The following is a 20,958-nucleotide window of genomic DNA, read 5'->3' on the forward strand; positions in this document are numbered from 1 at the left end:
GAGAGCAGAGATCTTGTAACAGCAAACACAACAAGAGCTAAACAGCGTGTAGGCGCAAAAGGAATCACAAAACAAAAGTAAAACAAGAGAGACAAAACAACAACGAATGCCAATTGAACGCCAACGCGATCTCACTGTATGTGTGTGTCCGTGTATGTGTGTGTATGCATTGGTGAGTATTATTTTGGTGAGCCGGCGAGCCGGCAACGGCCTCGCTGCGACGCCAACTGGTAGTCGTGCCCCAGCACTTCAAAGCAGCAGACGTGTGTGCAGCAAGCAGCAAGCAGCAAAGCATAAACGAAGTCAACAACAACAACAACTTGAACTCAAACTTAAACTTAAACTCAACTTAACGTAGCTCAAGTCAGGTCAAGTTAAGAGTGTTGCGCCAGCCAAAGAGAGTGTGCAAAGAGAGTGCGTTAAGTAAACAATTTCAGTCAAATAATGTATCCAGTTCACACCGCTGTCCAAATGCTGCGTCTGCGCAGCGCTGCAACCACATTGAATGTTGCTGCAGCTCGTGCCATTTCCACGAACCGCCGACAGCGCAACACGGCGAGCGTTGAACGCGCCCAAAGCATCGGCGATCGCGATAAGTTTCTGCATTATAATGCCGAGGATGGTTATTATAAGACATCCCCATTTGATCCCATTAAGGTGCCCAATGTCCCGTTGCACGAGTACGTCTGGCGCGACTTCAAAAAGTGGGAAAACTCCACGGCTGCGGTAAGTCGAAAAGTCGGAAGGTCGGAAAGTGAAAACAAATGGAAATTAATTCAATTCAAAGATTCAAACTATTAAATGCGGTTCAAGACAAGTGTTTTCTCTTAAATCTAATTTCTAATAGATACTCCAGCTATTTCAATTGGATTTTTAATACAATTCTAAAGTGAATTGTAAGGTGTTTTAAGATAGATTGCAGCTGCAGAAAAAATCTTATAATTACTTCTGTTTGTTTCGAACCAAAATTCGATATATCCTAAGTAAGTTGTAAAGTTTAATTGAAAGTAAGTTTTCTAATTTCTTTCAACTAATATCTTAGAGATATTGTTTTTTTTAATTTGTAATAGTAGTAGAAGTTAAGTAAATTCTGAAGTTCAAATGTAATTAACATTTGATAGATACTCGTATAAGACAATAATACGAGTATCTATCAAATGTTTTCCGAAAGATATTTGTCTTCTTAAATTTTTGAAAATATTTATGCTATTAAAAGGAGAAGTAGCAATTGTAGGGTATTTTATAGATCAATAGAATACTCAATCAAAAATTGCATAGTCTTAAATAAATGTGATTTCAATCGATTCCCTAGAGAAACTTCTCCCTATTTGATTTTCAATTCAGTTTACACAAAAACAAAGTAAAGTGCCGATAGAAGGGTGCGGTAGGGTACCTAGAAGTACCTTAAATAAGTAGTATTCCTACTGATTAGTTTTTTCAATAAGTTAAGCCCTATAACGCAATTCAATACCCTCACTTTACTTTACTCATCCAAAACTTATCAATACAATTTCATTATTCATTGTTTTTTTTGTCAGTTTATTGAACCAGAACCTATGCCAATATATACATAGGTGTGAATCTGCGTGTGTGTGTGTTTATACGTCTACCAATGTTGATTTTTAATTTGGTTTACAGTGCGAATTTGAGTGCGATTTTCGAGTGGGAACGAGTATACTCATAGTGTAGTCACGAGTGGCCCGTGATTCGCAATGACCGTAGAACTTAGGTCTGCAGGTGTACGGATATGTACGCATACAGTATGTCACGTAATTTCATTGACAAAGAAATCAAAATAAACATATTTAATTTTGCAGAAATAAAAAAAAACCTTATCTTGGTTTTATTCCTTTTAGTTATAAAATAAATAATGAGATCCATTCTTTTAATAATAAAAATATATATATTTTTGTTATATATTTTCGTTGGAAAAACAATTAATTGATATACTGTACATGTTTAATTTTATATGGGTCATTTGAGTTTATGGGGGGTATCTGAGTATTGTGGAGGCGTAGAGGGAGATATCGTCTGGCTGATAAGACCACATGATGTGTGAGTTGTGAAATGCGAGTTGCAAAAAATAAAATAACGAGTAAGAAATTCAAGCTTCGAGATAAGAAGTACGAGTATTTACTACTGATACTACAAAACAAGAGGTCTGTCAATATTGCCATTTTCCAATTGGTGCACTTAAGGGGGGCCTACTGTGCGATTGTCGGACAAATTGACAAGTTCAAGTCGATTGGGTTGGCATTAAATTGCCTTACATCTGGCTGATAAGAATGTGAACGGCAATCCAACTGGAAATGCGCTTTAAATGGAAATGCAAACTAGATTCGCCATACATATGCCAATTGAAACACGAGTGCAATCAAAAATTCCAATTGGAATGCCATGCAGCGAGACGGAGAGACAGAGAGTGGGAGAGAACGGGAGCGAGATACGATCTATAAATAGTTGCATGGGATAGCTTTGTCACTTGCACTTGCATAAGCTACAAGTCTTCCCCACCACCCACCACCCACTCTCTCTCCCTCTCTCTCTCGCTATCGTTGTCTCCCTCTTACTTCGTCGAATTTTTCGTATTGTTTACACATTTCACTTTTCGCTCAACAAATCAAAGTGCAAATGTTGTTCATTGAAATTTATTGCCATCACTTGTGTGTGTGCGTGTTTGTGTGCGTGTGTGTGTGTGTGTGTGAGTGTGAGCAGCAAAACAAGTCTACTGTCGAACTACGTGTAAAGTCAGTAATCAGAGGGTCACAAATGCACACATACATACATGCAGAATAGAATCATAAATTAAATGCAATTAAATGCATTGCACGTAGGTGCAAAGTGCAGCTTGCGTCTTGTCGCGCCCCAATTGAATGCCAATTTCCAATAAACACAGTGAAAACAAAAGAGAAACACACACACACAAGTCTCGTATGGTTGGCGGTGGGGGAAGCCAATGGAATCTATTTCCATAGTTGGATTCCAAAGCAATGCACTGATCAAAATGTGCACGCACACTAATGTATGTGTGTATGTATGCCCATACATACATATGTACGTACTTACATTCATACGTACTTAGTTCTCAGCTATCAAGCACACATTTTGCAAAAACTTAAATAATTTCTTGAAACTCGTAAACAACGTATTTTTATCACTTCCAACTCAATAACATTAACTGTATTTATGTTAAAAAAATTAGATCTCTCTATATGTTCTTAATCTCTTATTATTTGTAATGTTGTAATTTAATTCCGCTTTTGACGAGTCTTCTTACTCCTGGCATATGCAAAACTCTCTTTGCTGTGGTTCTCTTAAGCTGTGTTTCGATCCTACGCAGCTCCCTTTTTACATCAATTGAATTCTGCGCGCCCCAGAGCATAAAAATGGTTGCTGTACAGTGTAAGCTGTGTGCTCTCTGCTGGCGTCGCGTGCGCTCCGCTTACGTCAGTTGGAAGCTGCGACTTCCAAATTGTTGGTGTAAACTCACACAAACGAGTCAAAATCATAATTTCTATTTAATTGGCAAATTTGATGTGGACATTAGACATTGAAATACGGATGTACTCGTTTTTATATATGCTAATTATGATTGTTTGGTTTTTGTTTTTTAAAACAAAAACCCGATTGTCGGCTAATTATACATGTACAAACATACAGACATATGTATGTAAATCCATATTTATTATCAGCTTGTTTTCATCTTGCTTTGATTTCCGTGGGCCTGTCCTCAGCATGTAAAGAGAGTGCGCGGCAAGCAGTTGCTCTCTTCAGTTGCCTTGCTCTTTTTTTGGGTAATGAAAAAAGTCAACAAACGACGCGTCGCCCAAAACAAAACAACAACACAAGAGACAAACGCACACTTGAGCACACACAGAGAGAGAGAGAGAGAGAGAGACGCGCACACATACAGCATACATTGGCAGCTCTTAATTTCATACATTTGCAGACTTTGTACTTTGCCCCACTGAACTTTGATCAGTGGCCGCAGTCGCAACTCAAGTGGAACGCAGAGCGCGTCAAATGCACGAAATGATTCCGTTTTTTGCTCGCTTTTATTTTTTATTTTTTGATTTCTTTAATTTTTAAAAAAAGTTGACCATTTTTATGCGCTTGTTTATTTGCCCATTCACAGGTTTGTATGTGTGTGTGTGTGTGTGTGTGTGTGTGTGTGTCGCGTTTTATTTATAATTCGCAATCTAAAATTAATGCCAATTTTTGACTGCGCAAAATAAACCGGGTATCCCCCTCAGCCCCCCGCATTGTCACCCAAACAGTTCTAGCTAAAACTGTTGTGCTTCACGAGTTATTAACTTGCAAAATTTCGTATTAGCCTTTTGCTTTCGGCTTAAATTTCTGCTCGTCGTGACCTTCAACTTGGCCCTGACCAAGGTCACATCCGCTTGCAATCAGTCAAAACTGCGGCTAATGCACTCGACATACCCATTAGTCAGACATTAAACTTTACGATTCGGTGGGATCGTCTTGCGATCCAATTATTGCTCGGATATTCCAGCTTGAATTTCAATATGAAATTTTAGATTTTCACAGAGGGTGTAATACATGCATATATTCTTAGCACCTTGAGCTGAGAGTATGTAAATAATGCTTTGTCTTGTCTGGTCCGGCTGATCGTTAAATGGCGCCGAAGTTTTAGATTTAAATTAAATTTTATTTTATTATTAATTTTATTTTAAGCCAGAATCATCAAAATCTAACGACTTTAACATATAGAAGTGATCTGCATAATATTTAAAGAGAATTAAGACTCGACATTGTATAGATTCTAGTATAGAATATATATTTAGAATGGAATTCTAGGAATATATTATCATGTTCTTAACTCTAATCGATTATAATTGCCAACTCTTTTCTTATTTTTAAATCCACATATATCATTCTTAGCTATCCTTGACAAGAAGTTTGATACATCAGAGAATACCTCATACTTTTAAGGTTAAAAGGAATCGATTACTTTTAGACTTTTTCAGATCTTCTTAGATTATTGAATCCCTTCTCTATATCTCTGGTTGTAAAATATACTTTAATGTTTCCATGCTTCGATAAAAATCTTAATGTGGTATCCCACAAAATCTTTTATATTTTTAAGGTTTTTAGATGTATAGACCGTTTTCCATTTGACTTTCTCTAGTCTGTGTTAATACTCTCAGCTTTTACACTATTTTCTATAATTCCCCATATTTTGTCTCTTTAATCCTTATCTAGGTCTGTGTGGTCACGGATCGTCAATATACATTCGCCCAAATGCGAGATTCGAGTGCCGCCTTTGCAGTTCGCTTGCAGACAAAGTTTAAGCTGGAAAAGCCTGATGTTCTGGCTATTTGTCTGCCCAATATACCAGAGTATCCCATTGCCTGCCTGGGCGGCATTGAGGCTGGACTGGCTGTAACCACAATCAACCCCATCTATACGCCAGGTGAGTGTCAACCCTTTTGTTTTTTGGGATACTTTGCAACCCACAATTTAGTACTTAACAACTTTGATAAGACGCCACAGTTAGCAATAAACGTAAATCTCGTATAATTAACTCTTATCAGGCTCTTAAAAAGCTCTGTAAACTTTACGACCTTGAAGTCAAAAGATCACAGTTAATGATAAGCCTAGACACAAATTTTATAGATCGGGTTCGGCGCAAAATTTTGGACTACGAAAATCATGAAAACCTTTATTGGGAGGCCTAAATAATTTATATAGCTAAGATAAGCTATATTATTCAATATACGAATAAACACGATAGCCCATTTTTATACCCGTTACTTAAAAAATAAGTATGCTTTTGTCACTAGACTTTTACCTCGTGTAGAGGTTTTTTTTGTGTGATATCTGAAGTTTTTTAAATTGCATTAATGCAGGCAGAAAGAAAAATATGTAAATTTATTTGATGAATTTCTTTCATATTTAAAAAAAAACTCGTCAAAAAACAAAACTAAACGGTCTGGTAACACTGGATACTTCAGCAACACAAAACAAAACAAATCTGTCTGGCAACACTGGTTATTTGTGCAACGCAAAGCTGTCAGCAACACTCTCAAGCTCTAGCTGCTACGCCTGCGCCTTGTTGCTGCTGTCCTCTCTTAATACTTATTAAAATATATATATTCAGTAAATAGGCTATATCTTCTGAACCCCTTAGCCAAAAGTTATGTTCCATATACAAAAACAAGCGAAATTTTACGTTATCGTTAGAGCCGTTTTGTCATAAATCGCCAAAATGTAAGATAAAACCTTATTTCACATGTTAAATGTTACCCGAGTACTTTAGATAAAAAGTTTAAAGGTACAAAAAGAAAATATACCATATTAGCTGTATATATTGCTAGTCGCTTTTCGCACTCTTCGTGCTGCTTTCGTCACAAGCGCGAACTGCCGTCCGTAGTGATATATTAATATTATCTATTATCTTACTTGACGACAGCAAGATCGGACAAGTAGAACGACAGTAAAAGCTAACCAAAGGTGTTAACAATTAAGGCAATACAAGCACCTAAAAGTATGCAGTAGTTTTTATTAGGTAGTAACTTTTGTAAAATACCTTAATATATATTGAAGTAAGTAACGGGTATTCTATAGTCGGGTGGTTCGACTATAGCCTTTTTGACTAGTTTATAGTTAAGGTTAGCTAAACATTTTTTATATAAAAGCAGATTGCTCGACTGGTAGATACCCTGTGAAGTAGGTAAGAAGAGCGTATAATGATTTTTTTTTTTTGTGTTTTGATTCCCAACAGATTAGCTGATACAATAAGCTGAAACATAGGAAGTGCGTGACTAAGAATTACCCTGCATTAAGACACAGATAGAGAAAGAGAGGGAGAGAGATACATATTAGATTATATATATTACAGCAATTTCGATAAAGTTTTAGGGAATGTTCGACCGACAGATGCCCTGTACTGAGAACAAAGTGCACTGCAGGGCTTGATAATTAAAAAAAGAGACTATATAAAGGAAATTTGAACATGCGAGTTAGTGGAGAGGAAAGCTATTCTTTGATTGAGAACTTTCCGGGAAGAATATATCAAGGAAGAATCATGCTTTTCAAGGATATTAAATCATAAGACAGTAAACTGTGAAATAAAAAGCAATTGTTTGATAGACAGAATAGAGAAGAGGAATTCCCTGTACAATCGAAGCTAATCGGGTATATTATGACTTGCATTTCAGATGAGATTGCACGCCAGTTGATGTTCAGTGATGCCAAGTTCCTAGTGGGCAGTGCCCAGGGCTATGGAACATTGCGAGAGGCGTGTCAGCTGGCGGGAAAACAGATTCCCATTGCGGTGGTGCGCTGTACGGCAGGTGAATCGTTGCCGGCGGGTGCCATCGACTTCTTTGAGGTGATGAGCACGGAGAATGTGCGCTACGATGAGCTGAGGACTCCCAAAGATGCCACTCCCAATGATATGGTGTTTCTGCCCTTCTCTTCGGGCACCACGGGAATGCCCAAGGGTGTCGTCCTCTCCCACAACAACGTCAGCAGCAACTGCGAACAGGTGCAGGCGGCCCTGCACATTGATTCACTGGTGAGCCAGGATACCCTGCCAGCGGTATTGCCATTCTTTCACATCTATGGCCTTACCGTGGTCATGCTCTCGAAACTGGGACAAGGCGCTCGTCTGGCCACGATGCCCGCCTTTAAGCCAGATGACTTTATCAAATCGTTGGACACGTACAAGGGCAGCATTCTCAACTTGGTACCGCCAATAGGTGCGTAACATTTTCCAATTACCAATTCCCTCATCCCTCATCCCTCCTTAACTCAATCAATTGTCTAACCAATTGCTGTTTTTCTCCCGTCTAGCTCTTTTCATGATCAACAATCCGAAGGTGACGCCGGAAGTCGCCAGCTCCCTGCGCGTTGTCATGTCCGGTGCTGCTCCAATTGGCGAACGTGACGTCGAACGCTTTCTTCAGAAGTGAGTATCTACTTTTAACAAATTCTCATCGTTCTGTCAATATTGTACTTCAATTTACAAATAATTTTCCCCGTTTCCTGCTTTAAAATCACATTTTAAAGCATTCGTTCTTTGTAATTCCATCAGAAATTTAAATGGTCCATTGTCACCTGGCTGTTACCTACATTAGTTTTCAGTGAATTTCAATCCAATATCACAAGCTAATGTTTTCCATAGCATTCGTGCACTGTTTATACATATGTTATACTTTCAATTTTATATTTTTGGCAATTTTCGTAAATTTTCATTCCAATCTCTTGACTAGAACTCATTATAAAATAAATTTAAAGTCTATCAATTAAAAAAAAAAATTAAAAATAGGCTAACTGATTTCCTTTCGTATCTCTCGTTTCTAGGTTCCCCAAGGTGCGTTTCATGCAGGGTTACGGCATGACGGAGGCATCTCCGGTGATTTTGATGACGCCGGAGGGTAACACACGCTACGCTTCGACGGGCGTGTCGCCGGGCAGTACCGAGTGCAAGATTGTGCCACTGAGTGGGGACGATTCAAAGGGCGTGGGTCCACGCACCACTGGGGAACTGTGTGTGCGAGGACCTCAAGTAATGTCCGGTTATCTGAACAATAAGGAGGCCAATGAGTTGACCTTCTATCCGGGCAATTGGTTGCGCACCGGCGATGTGGCATTCTACGATGAGGATGGCTATTTCTATATCACGGACCGCATGAAGGAGCTGATCAAGGTGAAGGGCTTCCAAGTGCCACCCGCCGAACTGGAGGCGGTACTGCGCGATCATCCCAAGATCCTTGAGGCCGCCGTCTTTGGAATACCACACGAGCTCAACGGGGAAGCACCGCGGGCTATCGTCGTTTTGCGTCAGAACGAGAAGGCGACTGCCGAGGAGATTTCCAATTATGTGGCAGGGCGTGTGGCACACTACAAAAAACTCGAGGGGGGTGTCGTGTTTGTTGATGAGGTGCCCAAGAACCCAACGGGCAAAATATTGCGCAAGGATCTCAAAGAAAAGTATTCGGACTGAGCCATCCAACTCCCAATGTATCTTGTATCTGCTAGATACCTTTTGAAGTTTTCCAAAGCAGATACGTTGATTTTGTTATTTTTTTAACGTTCTTTTTAACTAGAGCCCAATCATATTATTTAATACCAAGCCAATGTTTTGGCGTTCTAAACATTGCATTTAGACAAGTAGCCCTCTGGGGCTACTCTGTAGAGAGTAGCGAGTAATCCCTAACGAATAGCAGATAGAGAGTAACGAGATACGGAAATCTTTAGTCCTAGACGTAATTGTCATTGGAGTGGTCCATAGTTTTTAAGTTGTCATAGGGCTAATTAGGACTTGTTGCTTAGGTTGTATCTGCACAGTGTGTACTCGATTGTAACACCTGGATCTGCATATACAATTTAAAACAAACATATATCATATATTTGTCCAAGGACCGGACATAATCATAAGCAAAAAGACGAACAATATAAAATAAATCTATATAATTTTTTTTTTTTTTTTTTTTGCAGTTGCTATATGTTTAAATATATATATTAGTAAGTTAGTTGTATATATATTTAGATTAAGAACGATATTGAATATTGATATATTTACTCATACCATATAAAGATATATCTATATATACATTTATATATTTATGAGAATTTGTAATAAATACTTATTGACCAAGTTATATACTCGTAAAATGTTTTTAAATTAATATTAAATCGAAGGGATAAAAATGTGGTTCTGTGGGAAAAGCTGGATACATGATATCTTGACCAAATTTAAAAATCATATCTTGAAATTCACCTGCTGGAGGTTCAATCTGGAAGAGCATTTAGTAATCGGCATGCAAAAGATTTTATGATTATATCAATCCCATTAATACTCTCATTTTGAAGTTTTCTTTTAATTTATTTATTTACGACAAAATACACAAAAATTTAAGATTCGATTTATTATTTATTTATTTAGTTATAGTTTTTCTTGCACTTTAAATCATCCCGCACGCTGCATATAAATTTATGATACTCGCACTTAAAATACAATAGAAAAAAAAATATATTTTCATGTATATATATCTTTGATTTCATATTTTATAATAAGTATTTTGTTAATTCTTGTAGTTCTGTTAAATAATTTCTTTTGTGTAAATGCGCGTAGATTCTCTATACGATTCTTCTTCTTTTCATTATTTCTTGTTAACATTGTTTTGAAGCTGAATTTCGAAAACAAATTGTGGCTCATTACAAGGCTGCAATAATTGTGCTTATGTCGATCTAGAAACAGTTGACCAGACTATCCGAATATTTTATTAGTATTTATTTAGATTGTCCTCAATGTTTCATGTTGATGTGGGAAACGATACATTAATTTTTGTTTAAAAAAGAAATTGAAGCCTTTTCTTTTAGCAATTCATCAATGAATTCTAAAAGGAGTTACATTATTTTTTCTTAGAATTGACATCAATGAATACTCAAAAAATCGGGTCCAATTTTTATTTCAATAAAAAAATGTACAATGTTTGCAACCTTGTTTAATTATACTAGAACACCAACAGTGATAACTAAAAAAAAAAAGAAAAGAAAATCCAAAAACTGAAAAAAGAAATGCATAGAAGAATACGTATGTATATATTTTTTGTAAATAGATTCAAGAAATTGTTTTAACTAAATTAAAGTTTTTATAAAATGTTTCGTACAATTTTTCTTAAGATTTTTTTTTGCTAAGAACTATAAAACAAATTGTAAAATGTTGACAGTAGAAAAAACATTTATGAAAACGTGATACGAAATTAGGACATAAACAGTGTTGGTAAATATACATATAATAATTGTTAATACCAAAAATATTATTAAATAATATGAATTATTGAAAAAAAAAAAAAATGTTGAATCGAACGCATATCAATTCAGTGTGTGTGTGTGTGAATGTTTGTATGTAAGTTGGAAGATCTGTGGCGCCATTAAGAGTAGTGTTGTAAAGTGTGCCTTGTGTGAGGGTGCCAATTGTTTATTTGGCACAGTGGGGATGTGTTATCGTTGTCGTTTTTGAGGCAGTTATTGTAGTTTAAACTGAACATAGATGGTCGGAAAAGTGTTAGTAAATGACAGTGTGATAAGCAAATTTACAACACTGTCAAACTAAATGCTTGCTTTAATCAAAAGATCTTGATGGTCGTGTGCGTTAAACTTATTTCACTAAAATGACAGAGATTACAACATTGACGAATGCCAAAAATACATACGCGTAAATATAAGTGTTATTATAAATACTAACAAACTGCACAATTATGTAGGCATGTACTCTTTGTTGAATCTACAAATTTCTCTTAACTGTTTATAATATTTGTAATTTTTAGTTGCTGGTATTTTCGTGTTGCTTGTATTTATTTTTGGTATTTCTTAATAATCGAGAAAAGGCCACAAAATGCGTTTGCGAATGCGTGCGAAATGCATAACTTTCGATTGATTAGATATATAGCTGATCATTAAGCTGATCTTTAATTATACACACATTTATACACACACACTGACACATAATATCGGAGTACATTTTGCTATAACTGTTCTTATTGTTGTTTTCTTTTTTTGTATCTGTAGATAATCGTTCGATTCTTTATAAGTGATTCGCTTTCGTTTCATTTCGCTCTAACAAATGCATTCCCTCTCTCTCTTTCTCTCTATGTTTCTCTCTACTTTAATTTCTATCTCTTTCCAGCCATCTCCTTGTCATACTGATTCTTCTTCTCGCTTTAATTATTACAATTCCATTGGGGGTTACGTCGTCATTGCCATTTGTTGCACATCCCATTCAAGCAGATTTCACGCCTTGGCTCCAGGTATTTTCGATAGAACCTTGGATAGATCCACACCGGTCAAAGCATTTATAGAGGGCGGCAACTGTGCCACAAGGCGTGTCACATCATTGGTCAGATTATCGTTGCCACCAATCAGCACAATCTCATCCGTTTTGGCCAAGGGTGCAGCCACCTCTGCGGCAATCTAAAAACCAAGTAAATATTCAATTAAGCATATTTTTTTCTCAATATTTCTTTTTGTTATTCACTCACCTTGGGCAGCGATTCGAGTACTATATTCATAATGGCCGCATCTCCGTATTGTTTGTAGACATTCGCCTTCATCCGCATGCGTTCCGCCTCCGCTTTTCCCACCAGCTCAATGGCATGAGCCTCAGCTGAACCGATTTTCCGAATACGTTCGGCTTCAGCGCGTGCAGCTTCAATTGTATGGCATCTATAGGGGAAAGCAAGAGGAAAGTAGCGAGTTTAATTGAGTACAAAATTATTAAATAATTAAAATTGAATAAATTAATGGAAACTATTTTTATACTTAAAAAAAATATGTAAGATTAGCTAAATAAAAGAAGCTACTAAGAGTTCATCATAAAACTTCCTAAATTAAATATAACTTATACGATGTGTTTTACAAAGAATTTTTACGAATTGCGAATATATTGCATTTCATTAAAACCTTTAAGAAATATTCAAAAGCTGCTACAACCAATTATCATTTGACGTATAATAATGCTCTATAAACTGGGAAAGAAAACTTTATAAAACTTCCTATTTTTAAACACAGAATTAGATTTAATTAAAAATTAATTGAAAAAGTGATTGAATGAAGTCGAAACTATCGTAAGCTTTTATCCATAAAATCTTTCAATGTATTTAGTTAATAATGGTGTTTATTTTTTATTAAGCTACGAGCACTTAATTTCTGAATATAAAATAATTGGCAAGAAATTAAGTTTCTAGGCACTTTTCTGCCTTTGATTAATTTGCGTCTAGGGCTCTATATAATATTAATAACATGGCATGGACAGCAAATAATTTATTATCAAAACAGTATAAATATGCTATAAAAGTAGTACAAGTGTAATTGTAGTATAAATGTTGTACTGAGTTTATAAAACCCATAAAATGAATTCGAGTAAGGAAGTAGACTCAAAAATACTTCCTTCTTCTGGTGTGTAATATGTAAGCATCTTATTTAGTAAGTTCAGTGCGTTATTTGCTATAAAAACTGTATGAATATTTTATAAAAATACTATTTCAGTTGCACTACAACTGGCAAGATATTGCAAAATGTTTTGATCAAGGTATATTTTATAGTATTTGCATGTTGTTTGTCAACTGGATAAAAACCTATTTGATTTGCACGTCAACAGGTCGTATGAGTAATCAATTAAAGTAACTCTAACATGGAGACTTGCATCTAAATGCTTGTTTTGTGTTCTTTTTTCTCTCTTCCAAGTGGTTGCTTTTATTTAACATTTTTGTAGATGTGAAAAAATGGTCATCCTATTTAAGCTTGATGTCAAATTTTTCTATTAAACGATGTTGATGTTAATATCGATGTTCTGCTTTGATTTATATCACTGCATTTATGCGAAGTCGTATTTCTAATGTGGACATCAATGCAAGCCTGCCAAAAACGTGCTTATGTCAATCTATTAACAGTTTATCCGACAATCCGAAAACTTTAAGATATTTTTAGATTGTTCTCAATGATTATGTTGTGGGAAAACGAATTAATTTCTGGTGAAAGTCTTTTATTCTGAGTTCTTAGAGGCAAGTGGACTATTTACTATCTAGAATCGTACTTTGTGATAAACAGGTCGTATAAGTAATAAATTGTGGCAGCTTGGATACTTACTGCTTGCCTTGGGCAATAGTCTGAACACGATAGGCCTCAGCCTCGGCGGGCAGCTTGACGGTGCCGATGAGTTCACGATCCTTGCGTTGAACCTCCTGAGATTCGATCTCGATCTGTTTGCGACGCTCGACAACCTCGATTTGGATCTCCTCGTTACGGATCCTTTGACGGACCTTGGCCGCCTGCAGTTCGTATGCCAATTGAGATTCGGCCTTGGCCGTATTGATCTCCTGATCGAAATTGGCCTTTTGCAACTTGTACATGCGCGTATTATCCTCAATTTTCGTATCCGTCGAATATTTGACATCCATGGCGCTTTTCTCGCACTCGGCCTCCCTAATGCCGGCATCTCGATTGGCCTCGGCGACGCCAGCGTCGGCATCTCGCTTAACCACAGCCGTTTGAGCCTTGCCCAACGAAGCCAAATACTGAACGTCATCGTAGACATCCTTGATGGTAAACGAGAGTATCTCGATGCCCATACGACCCACATCAGGTGCGGCAACCTCGCGCACCAGTGCCGCGAACTGATCGCGGTCTTTGTACACCTCTTCGACTGTAAGCGTTCCTGTAATCATGAAGAAATGAAAGCCAAGTTATAAGACCGCAGTTAGACGTTGCAACAACCTTCCAAATAGTATTAGTAATATCAAAGGAATATCGCAATTTCAAATTTAATTATTAAATTATTATAAATATTTTTAATAATTATTAATGTTTTGAGTAATTTTATATCCTTTTCTTTAAATTAATTTTTTAAGTTCGCTCTACAATTTATTTTTAACAATGCAATAATTTGTAATTATTGGGAAGATATATTAACTATTTCTTTTTTCTTTCTTTTCTTTTTGTTTTATGGACAAGGTCTCGCTTACCGTCGAACTACCAGCCAAGTGACACCCACAATCATGGCCACCTTGAAGGCGCCCATCCACACCATGGACATGACTCTCGATTTTCGATATTCGATTCGAATTGATTCTCGACTTGGCTTGCTTAAGCTCCCCCTGCTTATGGGCCCAGTTAACACTGACAACTGTCGACTGACAACAGCGCGCGCTGCGAATAAGCGTATTTATCTACCCTATCGCTGTTTTTCTTCTTTTGCTTCTTCTAGTTTTTCTATTTTAATTAAAACATTCATATTAGTCTTGACGTCATTGGCGCAGTCTTATCGCCTCAAACTTGTCGTTGCGGTCAAATGCTCTGCGATAAAGCTGAAAGCGCGAAACTTTTAGCTTTATGTTTTGCTCTTATACATGTCGATCGCTTAATTTGAGAGCTTTTAATTAAATAAGTTCATCTGAAAGCTCGTATATATATATTCCATTGAACTAGAGTTACATTATTCTTAGCCACTTTTTTCTTAAATGAGCTGCGATGTCAAATTTAAGATGTCAGATCTAATAGTTTATTATACTTAAATATACACGTATGAGTGTTTTATGTGAATTCTTTGGAGTAAAGAAGTTATTCTCGTAACTCGTATATTATCGATATTTCCGGTATTCCGGTATTATATATGCCGAATCAATCATGATCAAAATGATATTCCGCGTGAAAATCATTTAAGTTTTAAAAAAGTAATGACCAAGGACCATAATCATTATAAGTTATATTATAAAAATACTTGGTAATGATTATATTTAAATTTTTTATGTTTTTCATCAAGAATAATCATTAGATTTGAGTAATTTAATAAAACTTACACCATAATTATTATTTTTGATCAAAAAAATAAATAAAAATCAAAAATAACCATTATTTTTGATGAAAAAGAATAAATATCAAAAATGATGATGGAAAATGTTTTTTATTTTCTTTCGCTCAAAATAAAACTCAAAAATAGTACTGGGGGTTAGCTTTATGACTCCTTTATAAGGATATGCAATAATATTGGTGAAAAGTCGAACACAGAATGCGTAAATTACTGTTGAGTTTTTTTTGAGCGAAAAAAATAAAAATCGTCTTTGATCATTTATGATTTTTATTTTCTTTTTCAATGATAATGATCATTTTTGATTTTTATGTTTTTTGATCAATAATAATGATTATTTTTGATTTCTATTTTTTTTGATCAACAATAATGATTGTCTTTGATTTTTATTTTTTTTGATCAAAAATAATGAAAATAAGTTTTATTAAATTACTCAAAACTAATGATTATCATTGAAAAAAACGTAAGAAATCAGAAATCTAAAAATCATGGCGGAAATGCAGAGATTGTAAAATAACAAAGATTTTGGTGGATATCATTATTTTCTAGGACAATTATAAGTTGGTGTTTTTTTATTTAAAAAAAATCATTATTTACGGTCCCTGGTAATGAAACTTTGAAGTTTTAGAGGAAGTGGCAAGGGGAAACTGTGAAGAAAATGAACAGTGATCGAAAGTATGGATAAATGGAGTAATGGTAAATATTATATTTTCCAATTTTGATGCATAATGAAATTAGAGGCCAAATAATAATAAAATTGTCATTTCACAAGATAATCGGTTAGATTTGACAAAGTTATGTTAGTTTAAAGTTTTAGAAAACGTGTCAAGGGAAATGTACGGAAAATGTACGGGACAGTGTTGGCCAATATATAAATTTATATATTAAAATTATATATAATATATTAAATCCAGAAATGAAAGGATAAAACCGAAATATAACCAAAATAATTGTTTCAGGACGTATCGAAACCGAAATTGATATTTGTTTCGGTTAATTTGTCTGGTTTCAACAATACTGATTCCATAAAAAGGAGTTTAGAGAAGTTTTTCCTGAGGCTAAAACAACATACATTCTCCTTTCCTTTCCAATAAAGTAAACTTAAAGTTTGATTTTTGGCTACAGTGAGTTCTTTTGAGTCAGTGGCCTCAATGGGAAAGGATATTCTTAGCGACCTTCCCAAACAATATTGGTGTGCTTTAAGGTCAAGCCCCCAACCGTACGACAAATTTGAACCGCACTCACTAGTAACTAGATATTAACTAAATGGAATATCGCACAATAAACTCAGTCGAGACAGTTGTTTGGTTCACACGCGATTCAATTGAATTAAAAGCTACTTCGGCTTCAAGGGTGAAGTCGAGGTAAGGAAGGTACGTGGTTGGAGACGTTGTGACCGGAGCGTTCCATGTCGCACTGAGAACTGGCAATATACGGACACCGCAACTATTCAAATTGTGGCAGTTGCACAAATGAAAGCCGCCTTGAGTTTCAAGATATATACACATACTAATAAATATATATATATAAAAATTCCATCCCCTCATCTATTATATACAATAAGAAATGTATGTATTTAGTTATGAGTCTATCAGGTTGTCTACAAATAAAGTCAGGGCCATTTGACGAGCGTAGTTCAAAAGTTCTATTAAGAAGAACAATTACGACTATTCATGGGAATTCAAGTGGTACGAGTAGTTCAAGCCGACACTTGGAAGCCTGGTTCAATGCACTCGTAAATTTTTTCAAGTTTAGTTTGATTTGTGTAATTAATTGAGCATCCAAGGTCAGATCTAGTCATTGTAAAACTCGATTAGAAACGATAACAACGATCAACTCGACACAACATGAACTATAAAGCTAAATTAACTGCAAAATAACAAAGCGAGTAACGATAGATCCAGCGTTGGAAACGATCCGGAAATTATCCATCCTACTAAGATTCCAAGTGTTCGAATTTTCCCATTAAATGTGTCCCATTTTGCAAAAGGATTGAAATAACTTCCCTTATGTCAATAATGTCGAAAATAGTGTATCGTAGGTAACTAGTCCAATACGGTCAATCGTATATCACGTCTTTTTAAACATTATGTAGCTCATTAAACCGCATCTAGCCGAATATCGAATTTACTTTTTGAATAAACAATTATATCGTATGTGTTGCCGAAAAACATATATCGTATATTTAGTCAATTATACTTAGGGTGGTCCATTTAAAAATTTGAATTTAATTTTGCTATAAAAAAACGGCTCAATATTTTTTTAAAGGTTGAACATTTATTGGAAAGTTTGGTTCATGTCATTTATTTATGAAAAACAATTCTGGTCAAATGACCACCACGGCTGACGAATATCCTATATTTTGTTGTATATAATTTACGACATTCAACATTGTTTATCTTTTTATCGTGTATTTAATTACTTGAAAATGATCGGATGTTGTACATTTTATTAAATGTCGTATTTATAATTGAATATCATAGGTTTTGACAAATAAGTTGTGTCGATTATCGCTTATCGTATGATTTGACGAATATCGTATTTCTTTCGAATATCGTATTTTGTTTTTAAATTAAATATGTTAAGTCTGAATATCGTATTTATAAAAACTCACCCAATATGGCGCGCAAGTGTCCTTCCAGCGTTTGCAAAATCGTCTGCTTTATCTCCTTGACGCTCTTGCCCAGAAATTGCTCACTGGCCGTTCCCAGCAGCTCGTCGGCCTGATGATGAAAATAATAAACATTCATCATCTGTGTAAGTGTGCGTGCGTGTGTGTGTGTGTGTGTGTGAGTGGGTGTGTGAGTGTGTGTATGAGTGTGATCATATGATTGGGTTATGTTAGTGTTGTGATTGTTTGATCAACACGGCACAGAATGAGAGATACAGAGACAAAGAGAGATAGAGATATAATGAGAGCAGCCAGCAGCCAGAGCAGAAGTTGACAATCCAAAGCCACAGCCAAAGACATGAGTAGTTTTTGAATAGTATTGTTGATTGTTTATGGTTAATGAATAATTGTTTTAGTAGTTATGAGTAGTATTAATTGATGATGATAATGTTAAGACCGCACACACACATACACCACACCAGCACACGTTGATGTAATGGTCATAATAGTAACAGTAACAATAACCGTAACCGTATCAGTGACATTAACAGTAACATTAGCAGTAACAGTAACATTAACAGTAACAATAACATTAACATTAACAGATGTTTAGCAGTAGGCGTAATTCAATCAAATGATGGTTGTTTGGTTAATTTCGATTGTTATCATTTACAGTTGTTGTTATTTTTTTTTGTTGTTTGTTTTTTTCAAATTCGTTTGATGAGTCGATTGAGTTGAAGTTGAGGTTGAGTTGGAGTTGAAGTTGAGTCGAACGATCGAGCGCAGGGTATGTGGTTGGTAGTATTGTTAAAAGAAAGTAGAGAGAAAGGTAAAAAAACACAAATGTCAACAAATTTCGACTGTTTATATAAGACCAGTAGCTCCATTTAAGTTAAATAATGTTTTTCTTTTTTTAATTTAAATTAATTAAGTGTGATTAATTCTCTAGTTTGTGTGAGTGCTAAGAGTAGGCTAAGTATGTGAGAGAAAAAAAACAAGAAGTAATTTTTAATGATAATGAACAAACATGCAGGCAAATTATATGACGACAGTTACGTTCAAATTCTTCTTCCACGGTATATTTTGTTTATTTTTTTTTCTGATTCGATTTCTGCGTGCGTGCATGTGTGTGTGTGAGTGTGTTAGTGAATGAGTCTGTATGTGCATGTGAGTGTATTCACGAGTAACATTAAACGGTAAACGAAACATGTCAAAAACCAAGCGAACGAACCGAAGTAAACCAATAACAAATTTTGAAAAGTAAACAATTTGAATATACCCTCTTTTGCCATACTATTGGTACAGGGTATACATATGTGAGAAAACAAAGAAATTAAATAAACGTACCTCGTCGTTAGCATAATCTTTATTTTTATACGAAGATGACTGTAATAATGAAATGAAATAATTGGGTAAGAACATAATTTCGATTCAATAAAATGTCAAAGTTCCCAACAGAAGAAACGTCAACTAAGTGCGTCAATCATCATTATCAATCATTTCAGAGTTGGAAAAAAAAAGTTTCAATCAAATAGAGAAAGAGAGAGATAGATAGAGATAAATCATGTGGGGGAGTGATGGAAAGTGAGAGAATGATAGAATGTGATCATAGATAGATAAACAGATTGTGATTGAGCGATCGATTGATAGATTGATGCCTTCATAGACTCAACTGCAAGTTGTCGCTGTGATTGAGTAAAATTCATTTGAATTAACTTAATAAGCTAGGTGCATATTATCAATTAGTTACAATATTATATTAATTTGTCTGTGCAATTTATGATTCAAAAATTTTTATTTTCTTTAAATAGCAGCTACTGTGCATGATTGAAGGCTGTGAATGCAAATCCAAGTCACAGTAATGATTTTCAGCGTGCAAATACACACACACAAACACACACTCACCCACACACACGGGTGAGTGGGAGTGTGAGCTGTGAGTGTTGATGTGAATATAGTGAATAGCACTCAAAAGAAGCTAACGGAACTCAAGAATTTATACAGCATTTTAAGGGCTAAATCTACACTTACTTTTGATGGATCAGATCTAAGGCGCTTGCAAGGCTAAATATAATTAATTTAATTGAATTTTCTTTTTTGAGGGGGAATTAAAAATGTTAAATTGTACATAAACAGAACAGAAAAGTTGAAGGAAAAACGAATGCCAAATGGTATTAAATTGAACGATATTATCATATACAGTTAAAAACTTGACGTATTATAGTATATACTAGATTGGTAAATGGAATTCAAGGAACTTTAAGCCAAATTTTCAGACGTTGCACTACGTTGCTACCAAAAATGCATGCCAAATAGATAGATATAGATATATATTTGTATACTATATAGATAAATAGATATTGGTATTATAGTTAGAAGCCAAAGTAACTTGCATACAGAACTCGATAGATTTGTTTAATTTTTTTTATTTGTCGGTTCAAACAACACACATACCTTCATGATCTTGCATTGGGCCACGCCCGTAACGGTCAAAGGTACACCTTGGGCTGTCTCCACATTCTCGCACATCGGATTCAGTGTCATCACATTCAGCGAGAGACGCTGCACGTCCGTCACCAACCACCAGGCCCAGGCCCAACCACCAACAATTGTACGCTTCTTTGTGGAACCACAGCAGCCACCTGTAAGCAATAGAGACAGAGAGAGTGTGTGAGTGAGCCGGATAATTACTTGTTAACAGTGCTTTACATTTCACCTTATTTTTAAAGATACATTCACCTAAGCTGAACTGGACTGAACTTTAAACGGATACACTAACTGCTACCCTGTAATCACTTGTTGACATAACTTTTCCTACTTAAATCCAGTAAATCCAATTGTGGATTTACTTTTTTTTTTATTATCTAAATATTTTATTTTTAAATTTAAGCAGCATAACTGTAATTGACTGCTGTAATCACAATTGATTATTATTTTTTAATGGTCCGGATAACACTTTTAATTTTCATTTAAAATAAAATGTTTTTATATTTGAAAGCATATGTACAAT

At 35.3% G+C, this 20,958-nt stretch overlaps 2 protein-coding genes across 4 annotated transcripts in view; one reads left to right on the forward strand and one right to left on the reverse strand.

The window, feature by feature from the left end:
• Positions 1–226: 226 nt before the first annotated feature.
• LOC117790923 (probable 4-coumarate--CoA ligase 3) lies at positions 227–9,475 on the forward strand. Its single transcript, XM_034630542.1, has 5 exons — positions 227–726; positions 5,227–5,437; positions 7,185–7,727; positions 7,822–7,936; positions 8,332–9,475. Exons 1-5 carry the CDS (start codon positions 445–447, stop codon positions 8,972–8,974), a joined length of 1,794 nt encoding a protein of 597 aa, XP_034486433.1. The 5' UTR covers positions 227–444; the 3' UTR covers positions 8,975–9,475.
• Positions 9,476–11,409: 1,934 nt separating this feature from the next.
• Positions 11,410–20,958, reverse strand: part of LOC117793916 (flotillin-2) — a 124,947-nt gene continuing 115,398 nt past the window's right edge. Inside the window, exons 3-8 of one of the 3 annotated variants that reach the window (XM_034634361.1) lie at positions 20,403–20,590; positions 19,296–19,334; positions 17,952–18,060; positions 13,621–14,188; positions 12,015–12,198; positions 11,410–11,946 (exon numbers count right to left, since the gene is read on the reverse strand). In XM_034634361.1, coding sequence (XP_034490252.1) covers positions 11,767–11,946; positions 12,015–12,198; positions 13,621–14,188; positions 17,952–18,060; positions 19,296–19,334; positions 20,403–20,590 — 1,268 coding nt within the window. In that variant the 3' untranslated portion in view covers positions 11,410–11,766. Of the gene's footprint in view, positions 11,947–12,014; positions 12,199–13,620; positions 14,189–14,495; positions 14,686–17,951; positions 18,061–19,295; positions 19,335–20,402; positions 20,591–20,958 lie in introns of those variants that run through there. The other 2 variants (XM_034634362.1, XM_034634363.1) reach the window with 2 other exon arrangements.

This window comes from Drosophila innubila, chromosome X (genome assembly GCF_004354385.1).
Source record: "Drosophila innubila isolate TH190305 chromosome X, UK_Dinn_1.0, whole genome shotgun sequence".
NCBI lineage: Eukaryota > Metazoa > Arthropoda > Insecta > Diptera > Drosophilidae > Drosophila > Drosophila innubila.

Coding starts and splice junctions, on each gene's coding strand:
- LOC117790923 (XM_034630542.1), top strand. CDS start 445: ATGTATCCAGTTCACACCGCTGTCCAAATGCTGCGTCTGCGCAGCGCT. Junction 727..5,226: donor GGGAAAACTCCACGGCTGCG/GTAAGTCGAAAA, acceptor ATCCTTATCTAG/GTCTGTGTGGTCACGGATCG. Junction 5,438..7,184: donor CAACCCCATCTATACGCCAG/GTGAGTGTCAAC, acceptor CTTGCATTTCAG/ATGAGATTGCACGCCAGTTG.